The sequence below is a fragment of the Oncorhynchus mykiss genome, chromosome 3, assembly GCF_057628025.1.
Source record: "Oncorhynchus mykiss isolate SJ-2025 chromosome 3, ASM5762802v1, whole genome shotgun sequence".
NCBI lineage: Eukaryota > Metazoa > Chordata > Actinopteri > Salmoniformes > Salmonidae > Oncorhynchus > Oncorhynchus mykiss.
Window position 1 is genome coordinate 33210885 of NC_143024.1, and position 13181 is coordinate 33224065.

General features: G+C 43.1%; 1 protein-coding gene across 14 annotated transcripts in view; it reads left to right on the forward strand.

Moving 5' to 3' along the window:
• The window catches only part of LOC110513633 (uncharacterized), a 27053-nt gene continuing 13872 nt past the window's right edge, over positions 1–13181 (forward strand). For 4 of the 14 annotated variants that reach the window (XM_090228940.1, XM_090228913.1, XM_021593457.3 and 1 more), the window contains exons 1-4: positions 6108–6908; positions 12054–12187; positions 12724–12841; positions 13018–13088. In XM_090228940.1, coding sequence (XP_090085066.1) covers positions 6783–6908; positions 12054–12187; positions 12724–12841; positions 13018–13088 — 449 coding nt within the window. In that variant the 5' untranslated portion in view covers positions 6108–6782. Of the gene's footprint in view, positions 305–1536; positions 1663–5967; positions 6909–12053; positions 12188–12723; positions 12842–13017; positions 13089–13181 lie in introns of those variants that run through there. The other 10 variants (XM_021593423.3, XM_021593428.3, XM_090228877.1 and 7 more) reach the window with 7 other exon arrangements.

Sequence of the window (13181 nt, forward strand, 5' to 3'; positions counted from 1 at the left end):
TGGGAGTTGCCAACCTTTCCATCAAGTATAAAACCACCCACCCTATGATAATCTGAGTTTGCCCTTTCTCTGTCCGTCCATCTCTCTCCCTATCTCCTTCTGGGCTCCAACTCATCCTCCTTGAACCCTTCTCCAGAAAGACATCCAGGTTAATTTCTTTGCCTCGTGAGCCTAACCAAACACCGGCAATATGGAGGCCATCAAGAAGAAGATGCTGATGCTGAAGATGGATAAGGAGACTGCTCTGGAAGCGTCTGACCAGTCCGAGATTGACAAAAAGGCAGCTGAGGATAAGAGCAAGCAGGTGGGGTCACCTAGCCTAGCTTAGCCTAGCCTAGTATTCTCCGTATAATTCTAGTTAGTAATTAATTAGGTGATGCTAACTCACACACAGTTGATTAACTTTGCTAACATAAGTAGGCCAACAATTGCTAAGATGCTAACCATACCTTGGTTAGGGGAGGTCAACTGAAGGTTAATCTCGAGGCCTTACAATAGAGCTCAAATTCAAAATTGGTCTGTTAATGCTGAATTGAATAATCATTACCTAGAGAAGGCAAGCAACCTATGCTCACACTAAATGTTATTAGCAATAAATAACATAAAATATGGCATATACCATATTTATTAACTATGAGTATGTTTTTTGTTTTTACTCAATGTTAACAACATTCAGGGAGTTTAAGTCTGAGTTGTTTGAAGAATGCAAACAAATGATCTTGGTATTTCTACCGAAACGTAGAAACAAATATCAAAATGACAAATCCAAGTTTGACAGCCAGGAGCCTTTATAAAGGCCTAAACTTAATTGACAGATAGTCACAGGAAAAGACAAATGAAGACATTATATCCGGATCCTAAAGTGATCATCGTGTTCCAGAGAGCTCCATAAAACTATATTAAGACCTTGCGTGTGGGTATTCTTCTTGACAGTGACAGCTGTCCTCCTGTCCCCAAGTTGGAATCCAATAGTAGGGTTGGGAACAACGACAAGTACCAGCAATAGTTATACACAGCAGTTCAGGGACGAAGGCTGAGAGCCTGGGGATATTAATACCCACAATGCATTGACACTGTAACCCCTCAACACAGTCATTCGGCTACTCATACTTGTGGATGTTTGGGATCAATTGCTCATCAAAGGCGACCAATACATACATACATAACATTCAAAAATAGTTTTATTCACTAAATAATGAACCAAAGCTGGAAATATGTGCCATCTAACATGATTACTTGCTCTAATCTCCCCAATGACTTCAATGAATGTACTACTGAAATATGTTTTCGGAAAACTTGAGATGTTGACCTCTATTTCTCACATCTTACTGTGTGTGTTTCTTTCCACTCTATAGCCTGGTCTTCACACATCTTGGCTTGTCTGAGTTTCTTCCCTTTAACCATCCTCTCATACTGTATCTCTCCCTCGCTCTATTGTCCTCTCCTCTCCTCACTCTCTCTCCATCTCCTCTCTTTCTGCCTGTTTGTCTCTCTCATTCCCACTCCTCCCTGTCTGTTGTTCTTTCCCTCCGTCAGCATGACGATGCGTTGATCCAGATGCAGAAGAAGCTGAAGGGGACTGAGGATGAGCTGGACAAATATTCTGAGGCCTTGAAGGATGCCCAGGAGAAGCTGGAGGTTGCAGACAAGAAAGCTGCAGATGTAAGTTCCGTTGGCACACCAAACAGCACACCACACAAACTGCCCTCTCACACCTACACATACAAACAAGGCCTCTCTTCCCATCATATTAGTTTCCAACACACAGGTCAGGCCCGCACCCTTTCTCTACCTTATTTAGATCCCTCTCTTCCTATCTGTCCCTTGATAATGATGAAATGGTTTTGTCAGGGAAGCCCTCCCCTGATATAGCACGTCCACATGCCATAATAATGGCTTGCCTTCTTATGGCAAAGCCCTGAGAAGGCTCTCCCATGCCAAAATACCACGGGGTTTAAAACAGGAGAGGTCAGAATGGTGGGGGCGGAGGAAAGGGGGGGTGGGGGGCCGGGTGTGTGTAAAGGCCATGTCTACACAGACACTGTCATGGGGCGCGATCGTAAATTCACTCAAAATAACTGATGAATTTACGAACGCCCAACACCTGTTCAATGTGGCCGGTGTCAGTAAACATCGGCAAAAAAGCTTAATTAAATTGTTGCCAGCAGCACACGTTACAGTCAGCAACTCTTTTGATAACAGCCAAACCAGCTCTGCTAGTGCGAGTAAAAGGGTCAGAGTGAGGTGTTCTCTCATTTATGTCTGGAAGTAGCTAGCAAGCTACTTAGTGTATGTAAAGATTAATTCCCTGGTATTCAATAGAGCGTCAGCTAGCTTGGGTGCTTGAATGCCGTTGTGAGGTCAGAACGCTCAGATCAACCCTACTCTTTGGCCAGAGATAACAGACAATCTGACAACGCTCTGAATTTATGAACGCCCAGAGCGTACTCTGAGCACCCTTGGGCACTCCAGAGTGAATTTACGAATGCACCCATAGAGACAATGCTGTCAAACCTCCCTGTTGGTAAATACCATGTAGTAGATAGGCCCTGAAAAAGAAAAGCACTAAGAGACCTTGAGAGGAGCCAGAATCCTTAGTGAGGATAAAGATAACACAACATCTATGCCCTGGCTCGTGTGGCATCTCATACAATCTAATGGCATAATGTCATGACTTGTGGTCTCAGTTGCCAGGACAGAATATCCCTTCAATCTTTAGTTAGTTTCGAGGGACAGAGTCACAACAAGACATTAGTGAGGCAGGAGACATTCACAGCCAGGTGGAGAGATCTACACGTACTGTGGGGGCTATTACAAACCCTGAAGTGTGGCATTCTGTAACCACACAACACAAAGCAAAATGGACATTCAGGGTCAGCCATAAAATATATACTGCTCCCCCTCCTCCCCCACCAACCGGCAAGCACCACCCCCTGCAGTGGCATTTCAGTGCAAAGCCTCTCGGCATCCAAGAGGGGGTGAAATTGATTTAGACAGGGTGTCACTCTGCATAGCCAGCTGGCTACAAGACCCCCTTCCCCTCTGCTCTGCACCCAATGGGGGATTAGTGCTAATAGTGTCGCCATGTCACTGCTGTTATTACTCCTGTCATCATTGTGTTCCCGGTGACTAGGGAGAGTGTAGTGGGAACGATTAATAACGTTACACCTTCAAACTACTCGGTTTCAAATGTCATTGACACTCCCAGACTGCTGTAATCCACTGTGGAGTCGTGGGGTGTCCACTGCTCCTTTATTTAGGATTAGGGACACGTTTTAAACTATTGGCTTGCTCTTTGTTGAGATAATCTTTCCTGGAACATTGTATTGGGAGATGTGTGGGTGGCACACATTACTTACTCTTCTAATGGAGCTGCTAGTGTTTCCTGACCCTTCATTAAATGACAAGATACATAAGAAACAGGGAAGAGATCAACTGCAGTCTTTTTAACATTGCACTCTCTGCTTAGAGTTACAAAGGCAGATCAGAAGAACTCATCCAGTATCCAATTATCATTTGACTATTTCATTGATTTAAATCATAACTTACATTTAAAATAAAATGCAACGCCACTCGTGATTCATATGTCCCCAAAAAAACTGAACCAGTACCTGGGCTTGATGAGATGATGAACATGACAAGATGTCCTCTGACGCCTAGGATCCTTTAATTCAAAGTCACATTAACCAGCTCCGCAAACTTTATAATGTCAAAATATGTTCAGTACTCACCAAAATATGGAGTTTTGCAGAGCAACTATCGTCATTACTGCCGTTGCGCACGGTATGTACTTCCAAAAAAAATTAAAATAAAAAATAAATAAATATATATATATATATATATATAAAAAGGTCTATAATAAAATATAATATATATAAAAAGTATCTATTGTTTTTTACCAAATTAGTTTTTTACCAAATCCATCTTCGGCACCTGCAAGCCGAAGATGGATTTGGTAAAAAACTATATATATTGGGATACAGTGGCGCTGCTGGATCAGCCGACCTGCGCTTGCAGGTGCCGAAGATGGATTTGGTAAAAAACAAATTTGGTAAAAAACAATAGATACTTTTTATTCAGACCTTTTTCGGAAGCACATACCGTGCGTAACGGCAGTAATGACGATAGTTGCTCTCTCTACGCTTGGTAATGGGACTTTGAATTTAAGGATCCTGGGTGAGAGGAGATATCGTCATATTCATAATCTCCTCAAACCCAGGTACTGGTTCAGCCAAATACTGGCTAGTATGTGTAATCATGGGAATATCTAGTGCCATTCTCAAGTCCACATACAACTTCACATTTGTTCATGTCAATGAACATCACCCATGGACCATGGTGCACATTTCTGGATTTATGGGGCGAAAAGAGTAGTGATACTCAATTTAAGCCATCTCACATCTATTGAATACCAGGGAATTAATCTTTACATACACTAAAACCATAACGTACAACATTTATATCCTTTAAGATGTGTTACCAGAGCATGGGCTAAAAGCAGGGGTTTCAAGCCAACACATTTCACAATTAGCCAGAGCATTACACGGCAGTATGCATCTTCTTTATGCTAAATAAAACCACTCACTGCCTTCCAGTCCAGATAATGGCCTGGCCAGCTGGCATATGCAGCTTGGACAGATGGCCCTGTGAGCTGAGGGCAGCCAGCCAAAAGTGCCTGGAAGAGTTGGGCCATGACAATACACTGCATACAGGACCTAGACCTATGGTGACAAAAGTAAATCCTGAAGAGTAAAGATATTGCTTCAGATGAACCGTATGACCCACTGGCCACATTGGTCGAATCAACGTTGTTTCCATGTCATTTCAATGAAAGTACGTTCAACCAACGTGCAATAGATAGATGTTGAATTGATGTCTATGCCGTGTGGTTATAGCCTGGTCTCATAGACTAGACGTAACATACTAAAGTAAATCCAAGACACTCAAATTAGTATGATATGTTGCATTTGGTATGTTTACATAAGACAGATGGTTGCTTAAGGCAAAAACGAAATTAAGGTGGTTGTGAGATCAAATCTCATCACAGACAACTTTATAATTTTAGATAATTAGCAACTTTTCAACTACTTACTACTTTTGAGCTACTTTGAAACTACTTAGCATGTTAGCTAACTCTTCCCCTAGCATTACCCCTTTTAGCTAAACCTTCCCCTAACCTTAACACCTTTAGCTCATCCTTCCCCTACCCTTTACCCTTTAAACTAACTCCTAAACTTAACCCTGACCAGTAGCCTAGTTAATGTTAGCCAGATACCTAACATTAGCCACCTAGCTAGACTTTGTAACGTATCATATGTTTTGCTAATTCATAACATAGTGTAACGACCCTGGGTTTATAAGCGAGGAAATCGACTCTGCCGCACGAGCATGCTTTTGCGGCACAGTCGATAGCGCGCCGGACCTCGGACTCGAAGGTCGAGGGTTCGAGACCTGCTCCCTGCCTGTTTCCTTACACTGGTGTCAGAAGTGGTCGGACCTTGCATCCACGACAGTGCGTGTGCTTGGCCGGTGAGCGCGTTCCTGTAAGACGTAGAGTCGCAAGCAAGCGCGAGGACGCGCTCTTTGAAAGGAGGGAGTAGTGTAACGACCCTGGGTTTATAAGCGCGGATATCGACTCTGCTGCACGAGCATCTTTTAGAGCATGCGGCACAGTTGATAGCGCGCCGGACCTCGGGCTCGAAGGTTGAGGGTTTGAGACCTGCTCCTTGCTGTTTCATTACAATATTGTACTTTCTGAAAATTCACAACATATTGTATGTTTTGCAAATTCGGAACATATTTTACATGTTGCTAATTCGTAACATATAATACAAATTGTAAATCATAACATATCATGCGAAATGGGTGACGGACATCCATAAATTGATACATACCATATGGAATTTAACATTTCATACTAAATGGAGTGTCTCTGATTTACGTACATAATTATACGAAATGTTCTGAGACCAGGTTGAATTACTAGCTAGCTCTAAATATGACAATTTGTGTTTACTGTTTCATTGTCTTTGCGTTGGAGAACTTTAATTAATTATCATTTGGTTAAAAGTCTAAATTATCCAGGTGGCGGGAATATATAAGGCGTCAGTTCCCCTTTGACAGGGTGGAGTAGACCGGAAGCGTGCTGTCTGCTGAAATAAGGAAGAGAACGAGGCAACTGAGCAGTGGAGGGAGAGAGTAACCGTCTTGTTTTGCACAACTTTCCTCCAAATTCTTAGAAATTTGCTTATTCATCTTCAATAGACAACTGGAACCATCACCCATACATTTTGCTTAAAGGGAAAATCCTACTTGTATTCATCTTGTTGGAACTGCCTTTCGAACCTATAGCATTTACTTTAGCCGCTATCTAGCTAACGACGCTGTCTCACTGTGTCCATTGACACATCGAGGTGAAAACTTTGATTTACAATTTTTAGGCTAGTCTATGATTCATTCGCCATAGTTTTCAATCGAACTACTTGACGTTGTTATGCACATTACATTTGTCTGCCGGTAAGAATTAATTTAGACTAAGCTGACAACAGTGTTGAGTAACGTTAGATTGAAAGAAACGAAGCTCTGTTCTAATTTCCAGTTTGGACTCGTTGGCGGGGCGTTGGTTTGTCTGTTCGGGAAAACATCGCATCGGGAACGACGTTTGCCAGCTTGCAACCAATCCAACTGGAACGACTAACGTTAGCATCCTGCACGAGCTAGTTATTAGAAACTCGTTTTCAAATCTTTGCAAGTTAGCTAACAAATTAAGTCGACTGAAGAAAATGGCCAATAGCATCGAGGCAGTGAAGCGAAAAATTAAAGTTTTGCAGCAACAGGCGGATGAAGCCGAGGAAAGAGCTGAGACTTTGCAAAGACAGGTTGAAGAGGAGAAGCGGTCAAGGGAACAGGTAACGTTGCAATAACATTCCGGTATCTGCCAACGTTAGGCTTTGACTTATCCAGGTGCAAGTTACAGGTCATAGATGCATTGATTTGTTACGCTATGGCAACTTTCCAGTACAGTTTGAACTGAACCCCCTACCCTAGTCAGATGGCTACGGTTAGCACCTATTGTCGGTTTCTTCCGCTGGCTCAGTCCAATAGCCTCATTGGAGCTGAAAAAGGTTTGACAAATTCGTGCTAAATCAGATACCCAGCTACCTGGAGTTGGGCGTCCTCATAGAGAGAGAAGACATCATGGATATAACCCGTTTTAGCATGGCCTTTGTCATTTTAAAGTAGTCAATTGGGTGGGGATTACTATGGATTGGGAGCAATCATCCAATGATCAGCACATTGTATTCAAATTGGGTGTGATGGTTTGTAAATGGATTCAAGATATAACAGCCATCAGGAGGCCACAATAAATTACTGAGACACTATTTGGTTCAGGACTCCAGCACTACAATATTGGCTTTCCAATTGTTTTTAAACACAAGAAGAAAAGTGACTACTTTTTTAAAATGGATATGTGTAACCGATGTGAAATGGCTAGCTAGTTAGTGGGGTGCGCACTAATAGAGTTTCAATCTGTGACATTACTCGCTCAGATACCTTGTCGTTGTTCCCCTTGCTCTGCAAGGGACGTGGCTTTTGTGGAGCGATGGGTAACGATGCTTCGAGGGTGGCTGTTGTTGATGTGTGCAGAGGGTCCCTGGTTTGAGCCCAGTTAAGGGTGAGGAGAAGGACAGAAGCTATACTGTTACATTGGTGCCGTGACCTGGACCACTGGTTGCTGCGGAAAAGGGGGTGAGTGTAACGGATGTGGATTTGAGTCCAGGTAGGGGCGAGCAGAGGGACAGAAGCTATACTGTTACATATGGTTTCAATAGATTACATGTAAAAAGATATAAAAAAAACTTTTAAACATATTGAACCTTTATTTATCTAGAAAAGTCAGTTAAGAACAAATTCTTATTTACAATTATGGCATATCGGGGAACAGTGGTTAACTGCCTTGTTCAGGGGCAGAACTGCAGACTTGTACCTCGTCAGCTCAGGGATTCGATCCTGCAACCTTTCAGTTACTGGCCTGATGCTCGAACCACTTAGCTGACCACTTTACGAACGACGTGCACCTCGTTGGGGCAGAAGTTAGCTGCTTGTTGTTCTGGATGGCCAAATTGCTGACAAGAATGACAGACTGCCATGTGGGCAATCGTAAGTGGCTTGTTTCATGTTCTTGATACCATGTCTTGTTTTGAGGTGTTCATGTCAATGCTAATATGTCTGAAATTAGCTAGCTAACCAAAAATCTATAACGATGTATTTGAGACAAGTTCGCATTGTGCACATGTATTTGTTTTCAAAAATCATTGGAGACCAAATATAGCTTACATGTTGTCAACAATCTAAGCCAACCCAGTCTGTTTTGTCCCATAGTTGTGCATTTTTGTTGGCAAACAACCAACCCTATGGCGCAGCCCATGCTGTTGCAGACACTATAATGGCACAGATACAAAGATGGGTCCTCGATCCATCTCTATGGGCGTCCTGCATTTCCAATTGTCTTAAGAATAATTGTACCCAAAGATCTTTGCGTCTTTCATTGATTTGGTGTTTTATTTGTGCAATGCTAATTCCAAGATGAAAGTTGGTCAAATGCTTTGAATAGTTTGTATTTCAGTTGTCCCTGCATTTCCCCACTCACTAGAATTTCAAATGCTTGGCCCTCAACAACTTGCCAAATTCCTCTAAGCTCACTAGTAGCTAGTGATGTAAGTGCCTGGGTTGCCACACAGTGCAACATTTATTGCGGTTTTATGGCGCACTACTTTGGCCCAGGCCCCAGTTGTAATTGTATGGTGTAATTCTGTGGTTAAATTCGAGGGTAACTTGGTCAAACGCAGATGATACAAAGCCGTATGGATTTCTCCTTTCATCTCATGATAAAACTCTTACAAGACATGAATGCTGTCACTGATATGCGCTCAGCATCTTTTTCAAGGAGCTATTTGGAGCAAAACAAATGCAACACAATAATTGGATATATATGGCCATTCCATAGCATTTGACTGCAATAAATAGCCTACACAGTGGACAGTCAGTTTTTAAAATGAGGGTCTCTTGGTCAACAGTTATACTCTAGCACAGAGGCCTGCTTTGGAAGCGGGTGAGACAGAACGCAAGGCTCCCGTGGAGTCATTCTACTATTGTGCACAGGAAGTGTGGTTGCCAACTGATTGTGATGGGGCTTTTTTTTGTCAGAGGAAATGACAACTGACAACTAAAATTGTGTGTTACCTAAGTGGATGACAACCTGACAATGAATGTTTGGCCCTTTTCCCACAGAATAAATCAGGCCTAGTCTGAAAGAGTTGTATCATTCCACCTGTCTGACTCAGCCTTCTGGAAGTCTACAGTATTCAGAAATGCTACTACTCTATTACATAAGCTCCTCTGAAGACTCGGATCATGTTGCATCTTGGTCATACGGTGTGTACAAACACTAAACACCACCAAGCTAACTAGAGACGCCTCATTCTCAAGTCTAGAGCTGAAGTGTTTCTGCGCTACAGTGTTCTCCATAGAGGAATTTGAAGATGCATACACATGCTCATCAATTCCAATAGTCTAGAATAGTTTATTAATTAGAGGTCGATTTAATTAGGACCGATTTGTTATGATAACCTGAAATCAGCCTTTTTGGATGCCGATTACATTGCAATCCACAAGGAGACTGCGTGGCAGGCTGACCACCTGTTATGTGAGTTTCGGCATAAAAAGGACCTTGTGGCTGCAAGGATCCAAAGTAAGTTGCTAGCTAGCATTAAACTTATCTTATAAAAAATATATATATATATATATTCATAGTCACTAGTTGACTACACATGGTTGATGATATTACTAGGTTAACTAGCTTGTACTGCATTGCATATAATTCATTAATTTATCGAATCACAGCTTACTTCGCCAAACAGGTGATTTAACAAAATCGGTCGCAAAAAAAGCACAATCGTTGCACAAATGTACCTAACCAACTACATCAATACCTTTCTTAAAATCAATACACAAGTCTATTTTTTTTAAACCTGCATATGTAGTCAAAATAAATTAATGTCAGCAGCCAATATTAACTAAGGAAAATGTCACTTCTCTTGCGTTCAGTGCAAGCAGAGTCGGGGTATATGCAGCAATTTGGGCTGCCTGGCTCGTTGCGAACTGTGTGAAGACCATTTGTCCGTGTGAAGACCAAGGTTGTGCAATGTAACAGCAATATTTAGACTTAGGGTTGCCACCCGTTCGATAATATACGGAACGGCTCCATATTTCACTGGAAGAATAAACGTTTTGTTTTCAAGATGATCGTTTCTGGATTTGACCATATTAATGACCAAAGGCTTGTATTTCTGTGTGTTTATTATAATGAAGTATATGATTTGATAGAGCAATCTGACTGGTGGTAGGCAGCAGCAGGCTCGTAAGCATTCATACAGCACTTTCCTGCGTTTGCCAGCAGCTCTTAGCAATGCTTGAAGCACAGTGCTGTTAATGACTTCAAGCCTATCAACTCCTGAGATTAGGCTGGCAATACTAAAGTGCCTATAAGAACATCCAATAGTCAAATGTCTATGAAATACAAACGGTGTGGAGAGAAATAGTCCTATGACTACAACCTAAAATTTCTTAACTGGGAATATTGAAGACTCATCTTAAAAGGAACCACCAAGCTTTTTTACATGGCACATATTGCACTTTTACTTCTCCAACACTGTTTTACATTATTTAAACCAAATTGAACATGTTTCATTATTTATTTGAGACTAAATTGAAAAATCATAATCGGTCGACCTCTAATATTAATTAGACCACCATCCACCACCATGGCTGCAAAATACCACCTCCAGAATGTGCTTGGTCAGACAGGAAGTAGATAACTAATAGCACTCTCTTCATTTAGTGGCCGAGGAATATTTCAAGGGTGCGAGGGGTCCGGAGGGGCCAGGGCTGTTGAGGGGGTGCCGATTTGCATATCTCTATGGCGCTAGCCTACGGTGGTGAGAGGGCCATTCTTCGTAAAGGCTGTCAAACACTTGCATGCCAGTGCCATGGCAACCGGGGTTTGTCTGTGCTCCAAAGTCGTTCTTTCATGCAGCCACAGCAGGTTGTGTTTGTGTGTAGTAGGGGTAGTTAATCAAGTGTTGCTGTATACATCTACATCTCAAAGGTGCTGTCATTGCTTATGCACCCCTTCTGTTTTTAGTTTGGTGTTCTATGTGTCTCAATATGGCCATCATGCTAGTGTCTCCTGGGCAGTATTTGAAAACATACTGGCAGCAGCATACAATTTAGCAACTGACCATGGAGGTATTACAAGTAAGACAGTCCTAATCCTCAATGTGCTTTGCAGTATATACTGAGCTGTGTCAGTGTTGGCCTCCTTCTGGTCCATCTTCTGATCTGCTCATCTGGTTGTGGCTATCTAAGGCTTAATACGCCTCCTATCCTTCTCTCACTGCTCTTTGTCTTCCGCTTTCTCTGACACTGCATTATTCCTCTGCTCCAAGGCATGGAGAGAGAACAGCCAGGCTACTCTCTACAAGGCACTAAAACATTTATTCACTAAGTGCTTTAACCTTCCCCTCATCCGTCTCAGTGCATTCTCTTCCTTTCTTTTCCATACCCGACCCACCCAGGGTAGGCAGCACAGTCATCTAGGCTGGTGTGCCCAATTAGTGCGATTCGTGGCCACATCAATTGGGGAGAGATTTGCTGTGTGCATTAGTGTATCCAACTCTTGTGGTGATGAAATGTGATGGGTTGGTGTCCATTACAAAGACTGAGAGCACACTCCCACTTTCCCAGCTCTGTTCCAGTTCAGTGGAGAGTGCTGCTTCTCTCTCACCCATGCATACAGGCTGAGGGAGAGGTGTGTCCTTTAACAGGCCTGTGTGTGTGAGTATAACTGCTGGTTGTTATGTCATAGTAACTCTCACTCTACCAGTGTTGTGGGATTGTAGGCTACTTCACTCTGTAATCCTTCTCTATATCAAAGGTTGAGGTGGTGTGCTTATGGTGTACATTACTTCTCAATAACTTCTGTCCCCATCCAGGCTGAGGCTGAGGTGGCCTCTCTGAACAGGCGTATCCAGCTGGTTGAGGAGGAGTTGGACAGGGCCCAGGAGAGACTGGCCACCGCTCTGCAGAAACTGGAGGAAGCAGAGAAAGCTGCAGATGAGAGCGAGAGGTGTGTGTTTTTTGAATGGGTGAAGGTGGGGCGGTGTTCAGTCCTCACCGGGTCAACTCACTTCCTCTGATGCCACTTCCTGTTTCTCTAAGCGGGAGACTTTTGACTTCCTGTCAGGGTTTTAAAGCAGATGGGATGTGGGAGGTGGTCATTGGTGGATGTGAGCTGGAAGTAGCCTATTTGAGGGTGTACCCTGTGGGTAATGAACAGGTTTATGTATATAGGCTAGGGCTCTCTCTCTCACACACACACACACACACACACACACACACACACACTGCCCCCTGACCTCCTTGTATCAGTGCCCCTCCTCCGATCTCGCCTGCATTATAAGGTCCTGACACCACATATCAGCAGAGAAGAGCTGTAGAGTTAGTTTGCCACCAGACTATACAGAGATATCAGCTTACGGTTTCTTTCCTACAGAATTTCCTGTTTAGAAAGCTAAGGCCTGCAATACACTGTAATGTGGTTATTAAGGCCTAAACACTTGACACTCATGCCCGTCTTTCTCGCTCTACCTCCCTTTCTCTCAGGGGTATGAAGGTGATTGAGAACAGGGCCTCCAAGGATGAGGAGAAGATGGAGATGCAGGAGATCCAGCTGAAGGAGGCCAAGCACATCGCTGAGGAGGCTGACCGCAAGTATGAGGAGGTGAGCTCATCAGACCCCCCCCCCAAACACACACGTCACACATCTAGGACAAGGCTCTGATGTGGCTTCTGAAGAAGTCTTGGACCATGCATCACCACTTCTTTCGTTCTTGCATTCTCTTGCTCTTTTCAAATGTTTTACTTCCTTTGCTCTCTGCCTCCTCTCTACCCCTACAGGTGGCTCGTAAGCTGGTGATCATTGAGGGTGATCTGGAGCGTACAGAGGAGAGGGCGGAGCTGGCCGAGGGGTGAGTCGCTTTCTCACATTGAGGATTTTATATATATCAGTGTACCTCTCACCTACAGTCATACACTGCATCTGCTTAAGCTTGTAGCAGAAC